At 46.3% G+C, this 23,359-nt stretch overlaps 2 protein-coding genes across 10 annotated transcripts in view; both read left to right on the forward strand.

The window, feature by feature from the left end:
* The window catches only part of LOC122367918 (major facilitator superfamily domain-containing protein 12-like), a 53,995-nt gene extending 42,510 nt beyond the window's left edge, over positions 1-11,485 (forward strand). For 5 of the 9 annotated variants that reach the window (XM_043341449.1, XM_043341447.1, XM_043341448.1 and 2 more), the window contains 5 exons: positions 1,188-1,439; positions 2,263-2,400; positions 2,805-3,079; positions 5,584-5,711; positions 10,233-11,485. In XM_043341449.1, the coding sequence (XP_043197384.1) occupies positions 1,188-1,439; positions 2,263-2,400; positions 2,805-3,079; positions 5,584-5,711; positions 10,233-10,477 (1,038 nt within the window). In that variant the 3' untranslated portion in view covers positions 10,478-11,485. Of the gene's footprint in view, positions 1-1,187; positions 1,440-2,262; positions 2,401-2,804; positions 3,080-5,583; positions 5,712-7,036; positions 9,283-10,232 lie in introns of those variants that run through there. The other 4 variants (XM_043341450.1, XM_043341452.1, XM_043341451.1 and 1 more) reach the window with 1 other exon arrangement.
* A 1,354-nt stretch (positions 11,486-12,839) lies between these two features.
* Positions 12,840-23,359, forward strand: part of LOC122367921 (chromodomain-helicase-DNA-binding protein 1-like) — a 60,129-nt gene continuing 49,609 nt past the window's right edge. Inside the window, exons 1-4 of the mRNA XM_043341454.1 lie at positions 12,840-13,836; positions 14,486-14,616; positions 14,901-15,001; positions 15,471-15,536. The gene's annotated coding sequence lies outside the window, so the exon portion shown is untranslated. The remainder of the gene's footprint in view (positions 13,837-14,485; positions 14,617-14,900; positions 15,002-15,470; positions 15,537-23,359) is intronic.

The raw sequence follows: 23,359 nt of genomic DNA on the forward strand, positions 1-23,359 counted from the left end.
CTAAATGGCCAGCAGAACTCTTCTATGGACTGAGTAGACGAAATATAGCTCAATTTGCCAGATTGGGCTAGGGGTTGGCGACCTCTTACCACACAATGGATCTTCCAAATTGGATACTCATTTTTTCCAGAACAATGCGAAAATATGCGTGCTAGCATTGTCCGTATTTCGCCTTTATGACCTCGGCCGGACCCAAAGGAAGTAGTGCCTGGTAGTTATTACGAAGATTCCAGACGGTGGCCAGTCTGGACTTGGAGGGGGCTCGTCGAGCGACCTGTGCTCCTATAACGTCAGCGGACTGATGTGAAAACGTTAGTGGGCCAATGTGATGACGCGATCGGACCAATGTGATGACGTTAAAATTTTATGATGACGTCGGTCGACTAGCCTGATGACGCCAGTGGGCTGGTCCGACGATATCAGAGACGTGATGTGATGATGTCAATAGACTAATGTGATGACGTTATTGAGATGGTCTGATAACGTTGGTTTCATTGCGTTTCTTTGATAACGTCGTCGACTTATGTCTGTTGGCTTCTCCCAGCGCTCTGTCTCTTGAAAATCGCATCTGACTTCCACGAATTTGAACCGAGTTTGCACTGAAGAGGAAGTCAACTTCAGACTAACCTCGTAAGACTCGCATAAGACTGTGCCTTATATGACGTAAGCCTGCCCAAAGTCTATCGGGCACGAGTGTGGGGATGGGAAGGTAGTCCGTCAAGGTTGAGTGAGTTCGAGTGGTTGCACTTCCCTGAGATTGAGCGTCTTTGGTGGACCCCACACGATGATCTTGTGAGGACTCGCTTTGTTAATACTATGTTTTTACCAGTATGAAGTGGATTCCATTTCTCTTCACATGTTCCTGTGCGTTAATAAAATTGGCGTCATAAAATATGCTTGAGTGTGATTACCGTAGCTGCACAGCGCTGAAATTTTTACGTCTTGTTCCAAGCATCGAAGTTTAGTGCATAAGCACTCTGGTGTATGATGAGACTCTGTGTCAATCCTGATCAAGATCGTATGCATAAGATTATCGCGCATCACCAGTGCCCTTCCACTCTGTGTGGCTATTGTGAGCCCTCACCAAAACAGTGGACACATTAAAAAGAATAAAAGCCAATTTTGACACTTCGTTCCCCCTGGAGCGTTACCCAAGTCCCCTCTGACACCCTTCCCCTCTCCACCAGCTGATCGTGCTGTCCACGATGGCGGTTGGCATCGTCACCACCGTGGTCTTCCACATCTTCACCAAGGAGCCAGCGTCAACACCCCCTCCCCCGCCGGCTGTCCAGCGGTCCAGTACGTGTCCAGTCCCGGCGGGCGCGGCGCCCGGGGCCCGGCCCGAACCGGCGACTGTGGGAGAGTGGCTGAAGCGGACCGAGTTTTGGATGCTCAGTGTAATTTACATGAGTGTGCGGCTCTACGTGAATCTGTCAATGGTAAGAGAATAGTACTGGAGGGAGGAAGGGGGAGGGGAGTTATTTTGCGGAGGGAAACCATGTAGGGGAAGGGGATATATTGGCGTGTATTTGTTTTTAGTTGTTAGACGGGTAATTGTATCGAAAGTGGTTTAAATCAATGGGCGTGGGGGCTGCCAAGATTGGGGAGAATTGTAGGGGAAGTTGTGTTGTATTTATAGCTGGGGATGCTAGGCTTCAGGAGACATCGTATCGCTGAAAGATAACTTCATACCTTTAGTAGGGTAGAAGAGAACATTCGCTCCTCATCCTTCTGGTCAATTCTTTCATGTTCCTTGTCAACAGCGGGTTAACCGGGAAGTGCCTCTCATCCCTTGCTACTATCAGTCAGATCGTCCTGTCATCGTTGACAGCACGGAGTGCGAATGACCCGCCCTCACCCACTCCCCCTCCTCCGCTCCTGTCGGGAGGGGTTAGGTAGCGCACGGAACTAACGCGACGGCGGTCGGGAGGGGTTAGGTAGCGCACGGAACTAACATGGCGGTGTGTGGGCACTTGTCGGGTCTCTGCGACGGGGGTGGGGGTTACTCGTCAGGACCAGTCACGCGCTTCACACGGCTGCCTATCGTCAGCAAGTGCAGAGAATGACTTGCTAGTTCAGCCACTCATCAACAAGAGGGTTAAGTCAAAAGGTTCAACTCGCACTCTCAAGGATTCGTATGACTTGATAGGCGGGATAAGTTATTTTTAAACCTCATCGCCGATGTGAACGACTTCCTCTCGTCTGACGCTCTGTCTTCTCTCTCCCCCCTCTTTCTCTCCCTCTTTCTTCCTCTCTCAACAGACGTACATTACTTTGTACCTCCACGACTACTTGCACGCGCCCAAGACGTCGGTAGCCGTGTTCCCGCTCATCATGTACATTGGCGGCTTCTTCGGCTCACTGGGTATCAAACTGCTCAACCACCAGCTTGGACGAAGGGTGAGTGCGAAGGGCGGATTTCGGGAGAGATGAAGATAGCAAATAGTAAAGTAATTTTAGGTGATAGTTACTGGTCTGGTGCTCGTTCACTTGGATTGTTATGTTGTTTTGTGAGATTACTTTTGACATAGCTATCGTTTTTATGCCAGATGTAGAATGGTGTTTCGCTGTCAATTTCATGCAAAGTGCTGTTGGCTGCAGTTCTGCATTGTGCTATGTTGTTAGACCCCCAAAGCTCGCTGTGTTGTTGGGACAGAATTACACTCGTTTCTCACTAGTCATTCCGCTTTGAACTGCTCAACCCACATTTTCCCGCTCACTAATTGAGCTTACCTTCCCCTTCCCCTCCTCCATCCTCGCCCCCTCCTCGCTCGACTAACCGCCCCGCCCTCTCCTCCCTACAGATCTCACTAGGCATCGGCGCGCTCCTGGGTATAGTCTCATGTCTGGGAATCTTCTTCGGCGAGGGTGAAGTCTACTCCAGCTACCTCGTGTACGGCGTAGCCGTTCTCCTCGGCATGGGCGGCAGCATCATGCTGGTGACGACCCTGGCGGCTACCTCAGACATCATCGGCACCAGCGTGAAGGGCGCCTTCGTCTACGGCGCGCTGAGCTTCTGCGATAAGCTGTCTAACGGTGCTGTCGTGGAGATCATCCAGAACATCATGTCCTGTACAGCGTGAGTTGATCAATTGAAAGGGAGGGGAGCGTTCGAGGGTGTAGAGGAGAAGGGATTTGATTGTAGGCATAGGGAGACGAAAGGTCGTGTATTTGTGGGAAAGTACGGTAGGAAAGGGATCAGTAAGATGACAGTCATGACATGAAGGGAGGGAGGGGTCGTTGTGGGTGGTTGGTTCAGGGGGGGGGGGAGGGGGAGGATGAAACCTTCCGTATCCACTTGCTGGGACAGTGGATACGGAAGGGAGTTTGCGAGGAAGTAATGCACTGAAAGAGGGAGTAAGGTACAGGAAGAAGGATGGTACGGACATAAAGTGGTCATTGTGGGCACAAGTGGGATGCCTTTGATATGCCGCTTATGGTGACGAGTGATTCTGAATTAATTGCAATGCGCGGCTTTTGTATTGAGACCCATCACTTTTGTGGTGTTCGGTACGGTTCCGTAGAATCATGGACTTTTTCCCTTTTAAACGGTGGATAATAACCTAGATAATGACATCTCGGCAAACATCGATAGCACAATCTGTGAGTTCATGTCGAGATTCATTGTTTGAACTAAGTGAGTGTATCTGAGTTTTTTTGTTAGAGATGTACTAAGCCTTGTGTTTTTAGCAGTGATTGTCGAATCTCCCTTACCGACAAGGTTGTTTTTGCAGTTTCATGTTGTCGATGATGAAATAACTAAAAGTAACTAGTATGCCGACCGAGAAATTTAATATTAATTCGACACTGCTGCAATGTCCTTCAGGCTCATAAACTTTATTTGGGACCTATAAACACCTATTGTCCAAGACAATTGCTGATTGCAAATCATGCACTGAGTGCTATGCTCTTTAAGACTTATCTTCAATGCACTATCAGGCTGAAAATCATTTCCGCGTGAACCACGCGCTCTCAGAAATGTAGAAGATATTGGCATTCTTTTTAAAGCTTAAAATACCTTAAGAATTTCTACAGCTTCTACTTTATTCATGCTATGTGGGCGTTCATAATACCCGTCTCCAAACTAGCCACCCACGGTCCGTCCTTGGTCTCAAGTTGGCCGCTGAATCAGCCCAGCCTCCGCACGTTTAGGGGCGTGTGAAACGGCCCACAATCAGTGCTGGGTGCGTCACATGATCAGGCGGATCGTGAAAAACTGTCTCGAGAGGTGTCTGAAGTGGTCATAGCTGCCCCACGCCGGCTTTGTCTCTGATTGTGAGAGGTGTGCGTCAATACCTGCTCCGGGCTTCCGCACTGGGAACGCTGAAGGACAAATGGAATTGTTTTATTTAGTTTGAATATAATGGGTATTGGGTATGAATACATGAAGAATCATTGACCTTTTCCTCGAACAAATAAAATCAAAGCCAAAACTTATATTTAATACAGATAGCTTTCGGCTACAAGCCTTCGTCAAACCAACAAAATTACACGATACAAAGTTCATGTTAGGACATGGGTTTTGTCAGGGCATGGATGTTGTATCGTGTCATTTTGTTGGTTCGATGAAGGCTTGTAGCCAAAAGCCAATCGTGTCAATTATAATTTTCCTTTGGTTTGATTTTTTTTCGAGGAAAGTGTCAAAATTCTTGACATATTTATACTCGCTATGTTCCTCGCAAAAGCACGTAGCACCATGAATGTAATATGCTGAGATTATTTGAACCATGGCCGAGGTTAAGGCCGGGTTCATTCTCTTCGCTGATTTTCTTTGCCCCTAGGTTTTTCCTAGTTCTATTACATTTTCCTCTTCAGTTGTGTGACTGTTTTGTACATCACGAGATAGGTACTTTAAGCTCGCTCGTTGCATTCGACTTATTTGATTTGTTCGCTTCGCCAAGCTCGTTAAATTTTATTCATGCTCTTTTCCCAGTCTTGTTTTATTCATTTTTTATCACGTACTATCGTACTACGTACGATACTATCTTTGACGTACTATCTTTGAATCCCCACCTGCCAGTGGTTTTGTAACTTCATTTCTTTATGCGGACCGTGCAAGCCAGGGTGCATAGGGTACATCGGAGCTGCAGAGCCGCCATTGTTCAGTTATCAATCATCAGACATGCCTTTTGTTTGGGTACTGAGACACTGACGGTAGCATTTTTCACGCTTGTCGTTATATGATCCCAGTGATTCATCAAACTGACCGGTTTATCTTTCTTTCCTTTCTCCTCACCTTCTACCGTCGTCTCCGTCCTAGGTACGGTTGCCGTCGCCGTTACCATCACTGCCCGCGCACTTTTCATTTCATTGCCTTACCGCGTTTTCCACCTTTCCCATTGTCCATTTTTCTATATTTTCACCTTTCCATCTGTCCGTCTGTTTATCTTTTCACCCGTCTATTTGTTCGTCTTTCCGTCTGTCCTTATTCACCTTTCCATCTTTCCATCTTACCACCTGTTCACTTTTACAGCTGTCCATATGTCCAGTTCCACCTCTCATTGTTGTCACCTTTGATTCGTCTATTCGTTCACCTCCACCATTCGATATTCTCTCACTTCCCACCTCTGTTGTCGTTCGCAGTGAGAACGAGAAGGAATGCGGCGAGCTCTACAAGTACGTCCTGGTGGTGATGTGCGGCGGCACATCAGTGGTCGTGCTACTCATCATTCTGTTCTACCGCTCCACCAAACTGTGGCACCCGCGCGAAGGTGAGAAACGGGTGGGATTAAGGCGGTATTTTGTGGGTGCTAAAGGGAGAGGGATGAGGGGAGAGGACAGAGTTGTGTTGGGGCGGGATGGGGATAGCGGCTTTCGGTTGTCTCTGGGAATATTGGTATGTTTAGGAGGGTTATGAGGTTTGAGGTGTTCGGGCTTGGTGTGGTTGTCCCTGTGTTTGCTGGCCACTTGTGCTGCCTAACTTTTCATGTGCTGATGTTGCTTGGTGTGTGCTCAGAATAGTTTTTATGACGTGTGACGAGTGGCAATTTTGGATTTAAATATAATCCTACCCCTTTTCCTCTCCCTCGGCTCTTGGGCTTCAGCAGGTAACAATGGGCAACGTTCAAAGCTTCATAAAAGCATTAATTGTTTGACGAATGATATTTTGACGTCAATTGGTACATTTTTTGACGTCAATTGGTACATTACATTTTCTGTCTCCAAAAGACCGTATTTTGTCATTTATTGATATTTCTGATGTTGGCATGGAACCATTCTGTCATTGCCGGGTCCTGTCTCTAATTTATACACCTTCTCACACTCCTGCTACGTACTCGATACGCTTATTTTTTTTTTTTTATAAAAGGTTGCACCATAAAATGATTTAAATGCGTGCTACTTTAGCTACGTTCCAACCGCCAACCGCGATCGGTAACGAACGCATCCTATACAAGTCCGTATCATCCAATCACAGCTGATCCTATGTGGCTTCCGATCTTCGAGCCGATCATCGGTCCATCAGCTGTTGGCCACTCGTCGTCTTTGTCTCTCTTCTCGTCCGTCCGTTCATCATCGTCTGTCCGTCGTTGCCACTTGCCTTTGCCTTCGTGTACCTACGTATCTGCCTTTCCATCCATCCAGCCGTCAGATGCCATCAATACTTTTTCGGCAGATTCCGCCTATCCGTCCTTCATTCAGCTGTAGTTTTTCGTCATTCGACCTTCATCCAGTCGTCAGTCTCCTCCTTGTCGATTCCAGCAATCCACCTTTCGTTCAGGCGTCATATTTAGTCAACCCGTCCATGGTCAATCCATCAGACTCTGTCCATCCGTCATTCATCCAGCCGTCATCTTTGGTCCCTCCTTCATACAGTCGTCATTTCATTATATCCATCCATTATCCGTTCATCACTTTTCTTCCATTCACCCTTCATCCAGCCGTCATCTTCCGTCCATATTGGCCCATCTCTACCTCTCCATCCTCTTCGGCTGAGCATCTGCGTGTCTGCGCCTGTGTTTATTTGTCGTCGTCCGCCTATCGTCCGTCCGTTTGCGGTGGGTGACGCGGCCCGGTCCGTGTGTCTGTCTCTCTGCAGAGGATCCGCTGTTTAGCCACAGCGAGCCACCGTCCTCCGCCGAGCCCGACGAGCGATCTCCTCTTCTGGGAGGAGGTGGTGGAGACGACACGGCCACGAGCTCGTCATACAGCAGTACAGAGCCGTCCAGCGCGAGCTCCGAGTCGGGTCCTTCGACCGTGGACTGCTGACCAAGAGGGTGACATCGGTGATCGAACTGCGGGCGGGGTCGAGCGGGGCGCGACTGGACTCTGACTGAGGTCGCCAGAGGGTGTGTTTGTGTGTTTGTCATAGGGTATGGATGTGTATTGATTTAGAGTCCCTGTGAGGTGTGGCTTTACACTAGCCGGAAACTGTTTGTTTTGTCCGTGTCTGTCTGTCCCCTGCCCTTTGTCTGTATCTTTTATTTTCTCTCTTTTGATCTCGGAACTCTCTTCTCTCTTCCTGTCTGACATCCTCTATTTGCTCATGCTCTCTTTCTATCTTGGATTATTTTCACTTTCTCAATAGCTCCTTCTCATGCTTCGCCCAACCTTTCTTTCCTTTGTCAACCCTTTTTCCGACGTGTCTTCCATAATAGTCTGTGATACATTGCGGGACCTGCCCACAGATTGCGAAAAACTACATTCCCAAGATACGTGCGTAATTATCAGAAAAAGATAGGTGCCTACTTAGGTGAGCATTAGTCGACAGGCTGTTTAGTGATGCATTTGCCCTCTTGTTGTCTGGATTATACGTCATTGTGTGAATGTATGGTGCTAGTCTGCCCATTACTTTGATGGCAAGATTGTCCGTTGGAAGGTTTTTGTGGTACTGAGATGGTAGTGTACAATGCACATGGCTGATAGTGACTTGGCACTGTGCAATGTTAAAATGATTACCATTCTGATTTTTACAACTACTTTCATATTCCCCATTAACTTTAAAGTGAATTATGATGGTCTTTGAAAACTTTTCTGCAGCCACATTTAAGTTAGTTTTACAGATGTTCGCAACATTTTCAGTTGGCTGGTAGACGGAGCTTAGGTGGCGTTGTTTGCATCCACGAAAATAAAACATGGGTGTGTCCATTTAACCTTTTATTGCCTTACAAACTTAGTTTGATTCCTATATTGTCTTGATTCGGGTTATGTCCCAAATATTAATTTGTCACGATTGTTTATATTGGAAGTTTTAACGAGAGCAGTCCATGCAGAGCGGTTGGAATGGGCCTGGAAGTCGCATAGATTTTGTACTTTATTATAGAAGTTGCTAGATGTCATTGGATGCAGTACTTGTGCATGGTTCGAAATGCGAATACTGTCTCTGGTGTTTGTCTATGGTCCGTGTTTTCTGCGTTTTATCTATAAGACCGTAAACGTGTGTTGATATATCTGCGCTGGTCACTGGGCAGGCATCTTGCAGGATCCCTTTATCCGTTTGGCTGACATGGATGATATCTTTGTATGTATCGGCGAATGAAATGATGTAAAATTGTAAAGCTTGTACGACTTTGTAATGTCATTTTAGTGCGTTGGTAGCCTGGTATATTTTGCATATTTGTATTCGTTTTCATCGTCCTATTTAACTATAATGTAGTAGCGAATGAGCTGTGAAGTGTGAACTGATTTGTGACATATATGTATCACTGATTGTTCATAGCAACTATCAAGAGCGAATGAACTTGAATAATTATTTAACTTCGGGGCATGAAACCATCTTTGTTTCCCTCTGAACGCTAGGACGGGAGGGCGATAGGTTGCCCGCTATCAGCATTTGCTTGTGACTTGCGAACTTCTTGCTGTCGCATTTGATTAAAAAATTGTTCTATCAGAACGCTAGTTCACGTTTTCTTTCCGATATTCATTTAGGTATCTGGTTGACGTGGTTGGCACTTAAGGTCGGAGTTCTGAAGGAGAAACATGCTTGTCATGCCTTCTAGTGTTTTATGCTCATGTTTTTCATTTCACCTTCGGTCACAGATAAGGTACGACGTTTAAGGTTTTTAGCCGTTTCGGCCATTTTCATGTAGACTCAGCGGTCACGGTCAGCATTTGTGTGAACATCGCTTACCAAATTAATATCATATCGGGCTTCCATCATGTCTTACCTTTTGTGCATGAGTCGCTCCTGAGCTAGCCGAGCCAGCCAATTGGTGCCTTTGCTCACTTTCCCGTCTAGTGCCATGGGCTGCCTGTTCCTTGCAGCCAATATGAATGCGATTTTCGAGTAGTGATTCCATGTCTCGTGAGCTCAATACATGCACTTTGTAGCCGCTATATTCACTATTCAGTATCTGCTGCTACCTGTTGGTGTGCGTTCTGTAGCGCACACTGCATCGAGATTTTTCCATCGATAAAGAACTATCAATGGCTGAGATGGTGTCTGCTGGTACGAATTTCGTAACCTGAAGTTTGCTCATGACATGAAATTCTTACGAAAGCACTTCACAATCAATATATCATTCTAGCTTTCACAACCAGATCACTGTCAAAGGGCGGGATTCCGTCTGAGGCGGAAACCTGGGTCACACGCCAGGTCAAAAGTCACGTCCTCAATACCTACCCCGCTGCGCGACTGGTGAGCTCGAGTGTGGCGACGGCGGTGCCACCTACCGCCCAGCGGACGAAGCTGATGAGCGGTGTTTGACCGAGGATCAGTAACTGTCAAATTGCAGAAACAGCATGAGCAGAGGCGATCGAGAGACGTTCGGAATTCCCTGTCAAGTACCTGTGTGCTCTATTTCTGTCCACTAGATGATGCCTTATCGTGTTAAACGTTAAACATGAGCGTATGTTACGGTACGGCAATCTCGGTTTATTGCTGCACTGTGTCTGATGATTCACTTGAGACGCGTAATAGCAATACGGCGTCACACAGTCTCCGCAAATACCTTTGGCTCTCATTGACGTGGGGCGCTTATGTCACTCTTCTTTTATCTTGGCTTAGAAGTGTTTTGATGCTTGGTGCACCCAGCACAAAAACCATTCTCTGACTCGATCAGTGCACCCAGCACAAGAACCATGCTTCGACTCGATCAATAGCACGCAGTTTTTAATGTTGCAGGACTCTCTCTCTCTCTCTCTCTCTCTCTCTCTCTCTCTCTCTCTCTCTCTCTCTCTCTCTCTCTCTCTCTCTCTCTCTCTCTCTCTCTCTCTCTCTCTCTCTCTCCCTCTCCCTCTCTCTCTCTCTCTCTCTCTCTCCCTCCCTCTAACCATCCCCGCCCCTACTCCCCCAGAGAAACACCGCACCACCAGCCGCCTCTCGCTGACGCCTTCCACAAGAAAATTCTCCGAGGCTGCCGTCTCCCAGGCACGCTCTTCAGTCTGCAGTCGTCGTGAATCCGTCATCCCAGAGGGAGTGCTCTTTGACGGGCCTCTACCTGCGCTGGATCTTCATGATACACCTCCTGATGAAGACGGATGCTGTGATAACCCAGTGATGGAGAATCCCGCGGGGGTGGGGGCTGAGCAACATATGTGAGGGGGAGGGGGGGGGGGGTCGGTGGTGGGGCGTGTGCGCTCGGTGGGCTGTGGGGAAGGTGTTGGACGGTATGGAGAAAAGGGGGAGAGGCTAGGTAGAGTGTACTAGTGTTGATGGCTCGTGTGAGGCCGTGCGTATGTTAGGGTCTTGGGCGATCCGACAAGACCGGTAAATTTATGTTTGTGATGAAAGAAAATGTAAACGACTTCGAGCTGCACGAAAAAGGAAAAACGATCCAATAATTTTATCCTAACCTTTATCATAAATTCATGCGAAATAAAACACATGACTGCTTTACCATATTGAATAGTTACTTATCATCAATATCTATGCATTACTCCCTCTGCATTATATTATAATTAATTCATTATCGTACGGTGATATGATAAATATCGTGAAGGTTTCCAAAGTGGCCTGGGTCGCAGTACGGGTCGGGTCGAGAGAGTCCCTCTCAGCTCCCTCAGATAATCCCAGTTGACCTTCGGCCGGAGGACTATGTGAAAGGTGGGGTCCGTCTCACACCGATTCGAGTGGTGGTCAATCAAGGTGCTTCAGTGATGTTATATGCCCCCCGGCCGGAGGGGTCAACGTGGGGGGTCAGGATGGAGGTTATGGGGTCAGCCGGGGCATAGATAAACAAGTCGATCGCACGGTTCTAAGGCAGTGTGAAGTGGTATGGGTGTGGCACTAACAGACGTTGTTCCGAGGGGGCAACGACGGAGGGGGGGGGGGGGTAGTTGGTGACCCTGAGGGGATACTTTCGTGATTCGTGAACTGTGATCGCGCTAGATATTTAAGAATGGCTGCTAGTTGCTACGAAACACTTGCACATTCAATGGATAAATCTAATCAATCTATTTATAAATATATTTATCGTTTAACGTGCGGCTAGACACAGAATATCTTAGAAAAGCGGGTATATAGACTACATTCGTCATAGACGATCTGTACAGTGTATCTAAATGTGACAAGGAATACGTGTCCAGTAATATACCGAATTGAGTGTTATCCCATGATCGAGATGTGCTATTTTTTTGATCAGACAGAACGGCAAAAATATGCCTTTACGTTGCTTGTAGACAGTACTTCACATAGTGGTTATTGCGCTTATGGTGGAAGCGAAACATGTGTTTGGATCTTTGTGTTTTATCCGAGAGTTATGAAGAACCTCAAGTTGCAAGGTTCTCGCCAGGCTTCCGTATGCTGTATCGATAACAGGAAACTTGGTCGAAACTCTGCACGATGTCATGGCAGTTCATTGGTCTAATCTGTGTCTCCTGATTATTGGTTTTAATCTCTCCTAATCACGTTTAATCATCCCTCGCGACCCCACCACCGGACCTCAGCGTTGTGTGAGTTCAACCGAGTGTGTGAGTTGAGCCTGAGTTGAATCTCCCAGCTTTCAGCAGTCAGTACAAAGGTACATGGCCAGTGCGCCTTTCCTAGTGTCATTGCTTGCCGGGAGAGGGCGGCGCCAAATGTCACGCGTTTTATCGTGCCGAAAATGGTGTGATAATTTTTGCGCGCCCCGCAGTGAGTTTGTGTATGCCTGAGGTCCGATATTTTAAGGTTTATCGATATGGCATTGTTCATAATGTGTGTTTGGCGAATTCCGGGTGGAAATAAATATACTAAGCTTGAAACGCATTAACCTGTCTAACCGCTAGTCTAACCGATCAAGTAGGTATGGCACATTACTAGACGAAGACTTGACAACGAGGACACCACAATCCACATCAGCCAGATGTCGAATGTTAAAAGTGTAGCTTTTCATGTGCTGGGAGGCGAATTTAAATGCTAAAAAACACATGAACACAAGTTCACGCCCGTTTCAATTTTCTGTCGCAACAGAAACGCCATGTGTGAGAGCCGAGACTCCGAGAGAGCAGAGCTGAGAGCTGAAAGCACTTCGTTATCTCCATGGCACAATTTTAGGGACGCCGAAGAAACATATAAACTTATAAGGAAGAGACATTAGGCTGGATGGACCACCGACTGGCCGCTGGCGCGAAGCAGCGGATGAGCGGCCAGTCTGTTGGAACCTGGGTACCCCGGTAGGACAGACCACTACGCTCTTTTCAAGCGATGCTCCCAGAGTAGATAGAGTTAAGTGCTCTTCAGCTCGAGGAGTGCTCCGACCATGTTGGTTGGAGCTTTGTTTTGTTGTTTTGTTGCCTTTTGGGCTAGGCTCTTTCGGTCCGACAAGACCATTTTAGAGCGGAACCGGCTACGGGGTGCGCTCCCTCGGGAGCAGCGGTGCCGCTCCAAGGGAGCAGCCCGCATGAGATAACTAGGTGCGTGTCCAGCCCGGAGTGGTGGTTGCGGCGTGGAGAAGAAGGATTTCAGTATCCTGAGGACGGAAACGACAGAACCGATGTGCTGGAGCTGCTCCCCATCCGTTGACTGGTAGGGTGACGCTGACAAGTCAGGACCTTCTGCCCGGACCAGGGAACCTGGAAGTCAAAGTGTGATAAAATGCGGATGGGTTCGTCCAGGGGAAAGGTAGACGCGGTGCAACATTTCCATTTTTCAGCTTTTTGACTTGTGGTCACAATTCACATCCCGACCGGACATGGAAATTGGAAAGGACCTCGGAAGCCGGAACTTACTAATTGTAATCCTGCGATCATCTATCATGCGTCGAAAATAACAAGCTGTAGTTTAGTACTTGGTCACCAGGTGGCGTTACGACTCACGAGAACAGCCTGTGACACCGCGATGTGGCGCAAATGAAGAGTGAAAATGGTGGCCTGGGATTCGGAAATAGGAGCTTGCTGATCCATATCAATCGAATTATTTTACTCCAATGAAAGCTAAGTCATGGTGAGCCAAGCGATACTGCTGACATGGTCAGATTTTACTTGACCCATGCCACCCCATCGTCTTTGTGGTATAAATAAAATTTAGTGGCCGACTCTCGACTATTGATTTGTGACGTGATGAAGATGGCGCTGAAGTCGTTTTCGCCACATCATCCCTGCGACGCCATTTTCTTTCTCTTTGTCCTTTGTCCGGTGGAGTTTCAGGGTGTGAGGGCGCGCCGTTGCTAGCTCCGTCTTTATTCCGATGTAATTTCTCTCACAACGGTGGCACAATGCTGAAACTGCTTCCAAACTTGGGTAGAATCGCCCAGAACTTGTTCAAAGTGTCTGAAAGGACTGCAAGTGGAATAATAGCTAATTCACATGAAAACTGCCTTATCCCCGGGCTGAGAGGAGTGCTGTCAACCCAGCCTGCAAGAGCTCTTTCCGCGAGTCCAGTATTATCCAAGGTCGATGACCGGAGAGCCATCAAAGTTCCAAAGAGGGATGAAGGAACAGAAGGGGAAGCAAATATTGGTCTAGACTACCAGCTATCAGGTGAGTTATTATAACTACAAAAATCACTTGTATCCTGGCTGAGCTGCAAAGTCAGGGATTCAAACTTTGCACGAGACCGGCTGCTGGCTCGTAGGGGTTGTCATGTGTTTCATGAGGAAGTGATGGAGGGATTGTTGATGATCAGGCTTTAAACTTCTCTGTCTCCAGTGTAAGCTCTCTTGATGGATTCAAAGGAGAGTAGCTGATGAGAAGATGCATGCGTTTTGACATGCTGAGGATTGATCAGGCTGATTTGGGCACTCCCTGTGTGCAAGGTGGTCTTCCTTTTGTAGTTAAACCCATCTTTTTTCTGTATTTTAGTGCCATAAATTCTACTTTTTCTGCTGTAAAATTCTAGACAATTTTTACAAGCCTTATCTACATATTACCTCCACAAGTAGTTTTGGTCATGGGAGGAATTATTTTTCATACTTGGTACTTGGTAGTAACACATATTCTACTAACAAGTGTGATAATGCATTTAAGAATTTTATAAACTGCACAGTGTTGTAAATTTCAGATCTAATCTTCTCCTTTGTTTGACTAGGTACCTACTTGATAGTGATAAAGGCTACAATCAAATTGTAGAAATCATACTGTGCTGTGTATCTCTTGTAATGGTGAAAAAGTAATTACATATTCCTTTCAGAGTAGCTGAGACATTTCCTGATGAAAATACTCCAAATCTCCTGGTGGATGGAGTCAAGTTCTCTGAGCTTCCCATCTGCAATGTGAGGGTCACCAAGAACAACACCGTGTTCTCCATCACAACTCCCAAAGGTGAGATCTTGATCTGAAAATGGCCCCATCTTCAACTGTGCCTAGTGCTTTGTGAGCATTGACAAATTCATGAATAATTATTGATTTGGTAATATTATTCATTGACATTTTGTAAGGTAATATGAAAGGTTACTTACATGCTTCACTTTCATTCTAGCCTTACTAAGCATCATTCCAATTTGATTTAGCATTATCAGCACTCTTTTGTCAGTACTGTGCTAGCTGTGTTTCATTCATAAGTTCAGTCATTGTTGCTAATGTTGTCATTGTTTATTTTGTTCCAGGAGTAGTGAAGATGGTGAGGTCCTGTGGAATGGAGGGCTTCAAGAATGCCAAGAAGGGTACAAATATAGCTGCTCAGGCAACTGGCATTGCCATGGCTGTGGTAAGTGATCAAAAACAACACTTGTGGTGATTTTTTAAAATCTTAGTTGTCATTTCTCCTAGCTTCTGTAATAACTCTTAACACACATTGTTTTGTGCATATTCTTGTGTAGCTATTGAAATAACAATTTTGGGGTTAACTGTTAGTGTCAGTGAGGATAATAATAGAACAGCTACAAGATTCTGTAATAATTAGGAATATTAAAAAAAGCATTTGCTTAGGGACACACTGTTAGATAAAATAGCAGCGAGTTGTGAAATCATCATTGCTTGTAAAAAAGCATGAGGTGTTTTAAGGCTGGAGCTGACATTGCCAGTTGTTACATTACAAACTTACAAAAAGCAGTGTAAACAATCAAACAATATCAAGAAGAACTAAATGATTTTGACGATTTTGTGTAGCAATAACCACTTTCGACACCCAACTACAGCTGGTCACCCTCGCTGACATGATGTTGGATTTTTTGCAGAGGGCGGTGAACTTGGGGTACCGCAACATCCGTATTCGGCTTCGAGGCCTGGGACCAGGACGCATGGTGAGTACCGATTATAATATTGTCTGGAAGAGGAGGGGGGGGGGGGGAACTTTCAAAGGGCTTAGGGTTATGCCAGAGGGGCCTTTGTACACAGTAGGTATTGTTCTAAACTGCGTGCTGCCTTACAAGTAACGCTACCTATTTTATGTTACTGATTCACCTGTTACCATTTGTTCCTCATTCATTCATTCATTCATTCACTCATTCATTCACTTACTAAAATAGTTTGCATTCATTCACTCATTTGATCATTCCATTCTTTCATTCATTCATTCATTCAATCAATCAATCAATCATTCATTCGTTTATTCATTCATTCATTCACAAATTTTGCCAACAGGTTAATGTATGGGGAACGCCCCTCTTGTTAGCGTTGTTTACATCCCACTGCATTGGAATCTGTGTATTGAATCTGCTGCTGTTGCAATTGTCTGTTGATGTGACCCCGAACAAGGTCGGCCGCCATTTGCGGCGGCCGTCCGTGCCGCTGCTGCAACCGCCCACGGATAGCGGACGGCGCCGTCACGTCATCGCGTGTGTGCATGCAGTGTCTGTGTTTGTGTTTGTGTTCCGAACGGGAGAGGCCCGTTTCACACCCGTGCTGTGTGCTGTCACCGGTCCTTTAATCCTGGAGCGGGACCTAGCGGGTGGGTCTCATCTCAACGCTACCAATGAAGAAAGAGCGTATTCCGATCCAATTTCCCTTTTTATCGAGTTCATTTTGAAGGAAGAAGGGATTCTGTTGAAGTTTGCAGCCCTGAAAAATATTTTGAAAGGTATTTGTTTTTTCATTTGATTTGATGCGGTTGACACTTGCAAGGATCTTTGGCTGGTCCTTATGTTAATAAAGTTTTAAATAATTGGCGTATTTCAAAGTGGTGCTCACATTCCCAAACAGACGGTAATCTATCGGGCTAGGTGATCGCGTAAAGACGGGGTTGTTTGCCATCATTAGCGAACCGTCACCGATCTAAGTTCTAAGGTCAACCGCCAACCGGTGACCTCTGATCAGGTCAATGATCCCAAGATCGCTACCGTTTCCTTTGTAATTTACTTTTGCAAAAAATGTCCGCAGAGCAACGATTTTGTTACTGTCGCGTTGTCGATATCTAATAGCGTCAAATAATGTATTTTGTGCATGGGGTGGGTCGACTTGCGTGGTGACCTCAGGTCAAGGTCAGGCTGAACCTGTAAAGTGAACTTAAAAAGTTTGTCGACGGAGGTCATGTTGCATATTATTCATTTAACAGGTCATTTTGTCATTGGTGATTTGCCTACTGGCGTATTCAGTTTTATAGCTACGGAAAGTCTGATGCCTGAATTACTCCAAGACATGGCATCTCCGCATTTTGGACCTTGACGTCAAAATACAAAACGCAAAAAGGAAAAACTAAGCAACGGACCCCGAAAGTAGAGTATAAACTCAATAAAGCGTACGCGCTTGAAATAGGATTTGCTCATTTCCGGCGCTAAAGGGGTAGTTGGCGTATCCCCCCCCCCCCATTTAGGTCATCCATTGAAATATAAGGCCACGTGTGACCGCCTGACCTCAGGTGATCTTGATGAAAGCCGAGGCATGCAATTGGTAAGGACCCGTGAGACTGCTTCTTCCTGCTGGTGTCAAAGGTCTTTCGAGCGTTGCAAAGATGCGATATTATTGGACGACGTAGAGTTTCACGTACATCATGTCAGTGACGTCTTACTAGACATTGAAATACGGTTGGTGCCAAACGATACGAACCCAAGGTCATGCGAAATTCCAGATCACCGTGTAGCCAGCGTCACTGTTATATCCATGGGGAGATGGGGGGGGGGGGGGGGGCATTTTAGCAAACACCCACGCGGCGCCCGAAATCGACGAAATTTTTTTTTTTTTAGACTAAAAAGATAAAGACTTTTATTGGGAATATATTGTTTCAACAGCGTAAGCAATCGAATTCCAAGGGGTCTTTGAAATTCAGAGAAACCTCTTTTTTTGCTGATCACGAATTTCATGTTAGTTTTGATCACAGATGGTGTCTCCATGCATTTAGGCCATGTCGGGTCAGGTCAGGACAGGTCAACTGGTAGGCGTTCTACCAGATATTCATAGTAGGTGTCAACCACCACCGAGAGCTTCGTAGCATGATATGAAGGCACCCAAACTACTTCGTAAATATTCATATGGTTGCTAAATTCTAAAGAGGCTCCAAGAAGTAGCCTAGAAACATGTAACACTCGAAAAAGTGAACCAAGGTCATCAAAGGTCAACTTCTTGACCTGACCTTCAAGTGACGTTGACACCCACCATAACGCATGAGACCAACATCATTTCACATGTTTGAACGTTTCAAACCACAAAAAGACTGCAAACGCGCGAATAATGTGAGCCGACATACGCTGAATCGCGATTCGGGCCAAACATGGTCCCGAGAAATAGGTCACAGGTCAAAGGTCCTTTGTTCGAGGTCATGAAATTTTCAGTGTAGGTGTAAAATTGATCAGCTCGAGGACTGAAAGTTTTGTCGCGATCGGCCGCTTTTCCGCGATTCATTCGCGAAAAACCGAGGGGGGGGGACAGTTCGACCACCCTATAAGTGCGAGGGTTAACTGACTTGCTCGCGGTCTTTTTTTGGTGGTCTCATCCTTTTTACCATGTATTAGATTATTTCGATGGATGCGGATGACCGCTGATAGACGTGTCACATGGAAAACGAAGCAGTTTACACGTGCGCACGTGCAGGTTGGCGCTTCCATACTTTAACTAATTTTCTAGTTATCCGTTTTTTTTTCACTAACAAAATGCGAGTAGACTTCAGGCCTACTCGCATTTTGTTATTGAAAAGTGGCCGGATAACTAGGAAATTAGTAAACATTTTTTATTTTGCAGTGTTTGCCCAAAACGACCGGGCCGATAAGGGTCAAAATATGGCAATCCGCTCGTCGCCGGTTAGTAGTGTGCCGTGCAGAAGTCAGTTTGAAGTATCTCCTCGCGATTGCGCACGCTCAGGGCTCAGAGTTCCTCTCGCTTGCTCGTTGGTCGCGTCGCCCCAAAAGGCATCTTAATGATGATATTATGGAGCTTAATTTTGAAGTTCCGTTTTTGCCGAAGAATTTAGAAAAATGAAGTATTTTGACATAGCGTTAGTGATGCTGTCTTTGTCGCAAGTGCCGAACTCTTGCTGAACGCTGTTCAAGTTCTGTTTACATAGCTCAAGCCCATTTAATTTGGAGTTTATTAGGTACTAGCGTCGAGCGAGCGAGAAAAGTGAGATCATTCGTAGATTAACGAAATTTTTCGACTATCAGCGGTGGGGCGTGGTCACGTTTTTAAGAGGCTTTTATCTCAATAACCTCTGTCTGGACTGATTCATTTGCGATCTTTATTTTAGGGGGTCTCGACATCACTTCTACCAATTATTGGACTATTCGCGTCGCTATGTGTTTTGTGTGTGTGTGTGTGGGAGGGGGGGGGGCGAGGGGGCAGGAGTGACGCCCACTGCACGTGCCGCGTGTCGGTTTTAAAGATGTATCGGTTTTGTAACAATTACAATAACTCGGTAATTTCTGGGCCGATTGCGCTGAGAGTTCGCATGTAGGTAGTTACCCAACCCACCGTGCAGTATATTCCATGTGTCGTGGTTGGAGTGCTATTGCACGTGCGCACGTGCATGGGCAGCTTCCACATCTCGTAAACGGCTCGATGGCGCTGAAATTCGGTACACAGTTACGGGCCGACGAGTGGGGTGTCGTGCAAGTCAGATGGGACCCAGTTTTCGCGTGCGCAGGTGCAGGAAGCTGCTTCCACACTTCGAGTACGGCTGGAACGATTGCGCTCAAATTTGGTACACCGTTATGCTACGGGTAGTGCTCAAAAGTCAGTTGCCCGCTCACAAGTCAGTTGAGGGTACCTTTCGCTATTCCGCACGTTCATTGTTCACTATCACGCTCGCTCGCTTGTCGCCCGAAAGGCGTCTTACCGGAATTTATATATTGTTACGGAGCGAGCTGAGCGAGCGTAGTCGTTCCTTAAGGCCGGAACACAGCTTTTAAGCTCGCAAATCGCATCTCGCTTCTCCCATTGCAATACATGGCATATTTTCAGCTCCCAACACGCAGGTCGTCTCGCTTTTACGCCGCGAAATCACGCCAGATCCCGCTCGGAAAACGCGGGCGAAACGCAAGCAAAATCAGTCCGGCGCGGGTTGCAAGCTGAAAAGTTGAATCTGTTTCAACTTTTTACGGAGCGAGCGAAGCGAGCGTAGTCTTTCCTTAGATTAACGGAAATTTCTGAGTATGAGCGGCCGGCCGGCCGGCCGGCCGGCCGGCCGTGGTCACGCTTTTGCGAGGCTTATATCTCAGCAACCACTTGACCGATTTACACGCGGTAATTTTTGTAGGGTAGCTTCATTCCTTCTACCAAGTATTGGACTATTCCCGATGCATGTGGGTGACCCCTTATGCACGTGCCACGTGCAAAACGAAGAGGTGTCACTTTTGTAATTGTTGCAATATCTCGGTAACTACTTGGCCAATTGCGCTGAAAGTTGGCATGTAGGTAGGCACCCACTAGGCACTGCATATACATGTGCCAGAGTTTGGGTGCTGCTGCACGTGCGCACGTGCAGGGGTCGTTTCCAGATCTCGAGAACGGCTGGACCGATTGCGCTCAAATTTGGTACACGGTTAGGGACCGGTTAGTAGGGTGCCGTGCACAAGTCAGTTGGGACCCATTTTGCACGTGCGCACGTGCAGGGTGCCGCTTCCAGATCTCGAGAACGGCTGGGCCGATTGTGCCCAAATTTGGCACATCGCTAGAGACCAGTTAGTAGGGTGCCGTGCACAAGTCAGTTGGAGGTACCCCCTCGCAATTTCGCACGTGCAAGGCCCACCCTCTCGCTCGCTCCGTTAGTCGCCCCAAAAGGCGTTATACTGGTAGATTAACGGAAATTTCTGAGTATGAGCGGCCGGCCGGCCGGCCGGCCGGCCGGCCGTGGTCACGCTTTTGCGAGGCTTATATCTCAGCAACCACTTGACCGATTTACACGCGGTAATTTTTGTAGGGTAGCTTCATTCCTTCTACCAAGTATTGGACTATTCCTGATGCATGTGGGTGACCTCTTATGCACGTGCCACGTGCAAAACGAAGAGGTGTCCGTTTTGTAATTGTTGCAATATCTCGGTAACTACTTGGCCGATTGCGCTGAAAGTTGGCATGTAGGTAGGCACCCACTAGGCACTGCATACCCATGTGCCAGAGTTGGGGTGCTGCTGCACGTGCGCACGTGCAGGGGTCGTTTCCAGATCTCGAGAACGACTCGACCGATTGCGCTCAAATTTGGTACACAGTTAGGGACCGGTTAGTAGGGTGCCGTGCACAAGTCAGTTGGGACCCATTTTGCACGTGCGCACGTGCAGGGTGCCGCTTCCAGATCTCGAGAACGGCTGGGCCGATTGTGCCCAAATTTGGCACGTCGCTAGAGACCGGTTAGTAGGGTGCCGTGCACAAGTCAGTTGGAGGTACCCCCTCGCAATTCGCACGTGCAAGGCCCACCCTCTCGCTCGCTCCGTTAGTCGCCCCAAAAGGTGTTATACTGGTTTATATAGTCGTGCGATATTTTTTTTTTTGCTCGGTGCTTGTATTGGTTAAATTCTTGATGCCACTATTGTCCGTGTCTTTGGTTAATTTCGGCAGTTAAAGTGTAAACATAAAAAAGCTATTGTTCAAATAAGTTATAAAGTTAACGAATCTAAAAAAAGATGTCTACACTCAAGATGCATGCTGGGTTCACGAATCAAAAAGTGGCATCCGCTTTTGGTGAACGATATGGAGCTCGATAGATTAAATTTTAAATGACAATCTTATGAGGCAGTTTTTTTTTGGGGGGGGGGGGGGCGTGTGGTGTGAGTGAATGATAACTATTGAAAAAGTATTGGATAGTTTGGCATGAGATTCTACACATTTTGTCCTGAGGCCTCTTGCACCAAACTACCTAGCTAGGTAAAATCGAAAAACCGGTTTCAGAACAAGCTAATCTAACAGTGGTAAATTTGTTTGCAATAGCCCAATACATAATCCTACATGTGCTTGCTAAATGTTGCACGCAAATTGTTACATTTGAGACTTGGACTGGGTATACGATGCAAAATAATCCAAGCAGTGGTGCAAGAGGATTTTGGTGCAAGAGGCCTCTGCTTATAATAGGTCAGTAGGCAAACGACCTATGCAAGCGATCTGTCTGTCCAGTGTCCAATCTTATAAAAGACTATGGTTAGGACTGAACACTTCGTAGTGGGCTGCACTTTTCGGCAAGCAGTGAGACTGTAAATGATTATAAGAACATTTTTATTCGGTGTTTGCCTACTGCCTTGCATTGAATAAATATGTATGGATTTCTGTATTGAGCTAGTTTGCCATTGGATCGCTCATTTTTTTTTAACTTCTGGTTTTTAGTTCGATAGAATTTATGGACATTACGTATTGGGACAACACGCAACTTTCTTTATCCAATCTTGAGTTATCTTTAGTTTTAGTGAAGCTGTGTTAGATGCACGCCTTGAATTGGGAAGTACGGTGCACCTTTCAGCCTGACGCTTGACACGTTTTTATGATAAAAATGTTTGTGCACGTGTGCACGTGCAATATTTGATACAAATTTTTCGATAAAACGAAGCCGTTTGTGCATTGCAATGAGAGCGCCGGGTGTAAGCGTATTCTACTCTACATTTCATCAACTTTTCATGCATTTGGAATGCCACCTAAGGCTACTCAAAAAGAGATAGGTACAGCGTTGCTGATTTTCAAGATATTTTCGAAGTCATGCAGTCATTCCAGGCCTCATCGCTCGTTAGCACCGTAACCTTCTTCGGCGAATAGGAAGCGCAATTATTTTTTTTTCTTTTTGGAAGTCGGGCCAGGGTCTAGCAGGGATTTTTTTTTAAAAGATGTCTGCTCGTGAGTGTGAACCAAATGTAAGGAATGAAAGGCTTTCTCCATTTACGGGCGCTAAAATATGGTCAACATTTTGCACGTGCATTTTCTGGTACTGCTTTTTAGTTTGAGTCGAAAGGTGGTGTCCGCTTTCTATATGGCATAGGTATATGATTTGAGTTTATTGCCATAAACCCGATTTTTTCCCCAGTACCTAATGGTGCTAGAGATGTTTCGAATTTCAATCTTTTGTATTCTTATGTATCCTTATCTTCCGGAATGGTTTTTGTATCGCTTCTTACATGTTCCTGAGTTGTCTTAATGAATTGCTTACCTACAGTTTGGTACAAATTTAAGGGATCTTTGATTTTACTTGTTCATAGGTGCGTGCGTGTCTCAAGATCATCCGAATAGAGGATCTTGGGATCTGACTTTGACTCTGATAATTTTTTGCCTTTTTCCTGTTTTCTAGTCAGTAAGTCTGTTTACTTCTCTGAGCATTGGCAGCACATAACATTCAGCCAACTGAAGGCTGTTCTGTGACTTCATGATATTATTTGCCACCAATGAAATTGTTTTATGAAACTATCCTCGACTTTAAAATAAGTTTATCGGATCGTGTCTCCAATGTGGGCGCCCATGGAAGGTTCTGAGGGTGGGTGCCTGCAGTCCACGTGTGCTATCAGACATCAGCTCAGCCGGTCCCAAAGCCCTCACAGCCCTCTGGTGGATGTTTGAACACTACAGCTTTCAGGCTGCTCCACCGAGTGCCACTGGGTCCCATAGTGGTGGTGATTTTCTATATCGACTGATTAGAAATGTTTGATTAAATGAAAAACAGGGCTTGGGACGTCTTGGTGCACTGAAATTTTATTCCTTGAGTTTTCCTTACCATCCAACTCTTTCAAAGCGC

This window comes from Amphibalanus amphitrite, unplaced genomic scaffold (genome assembly GCF_019059575.1).
Source record: "Amphibalanus amphitrite isolate SeventyFive unplaced genomic scaffold, NRLGWU_Aamphi_draft 000908F_arrow, whole genome shotgun sequence".
Taxonomy (NCBI): Eukaryota; Metazoa; Arthropoda; class Thecostraca; order Balanomorpha; family Balanidae; genus Amphibalanus; species Amphibalanus amphitrite.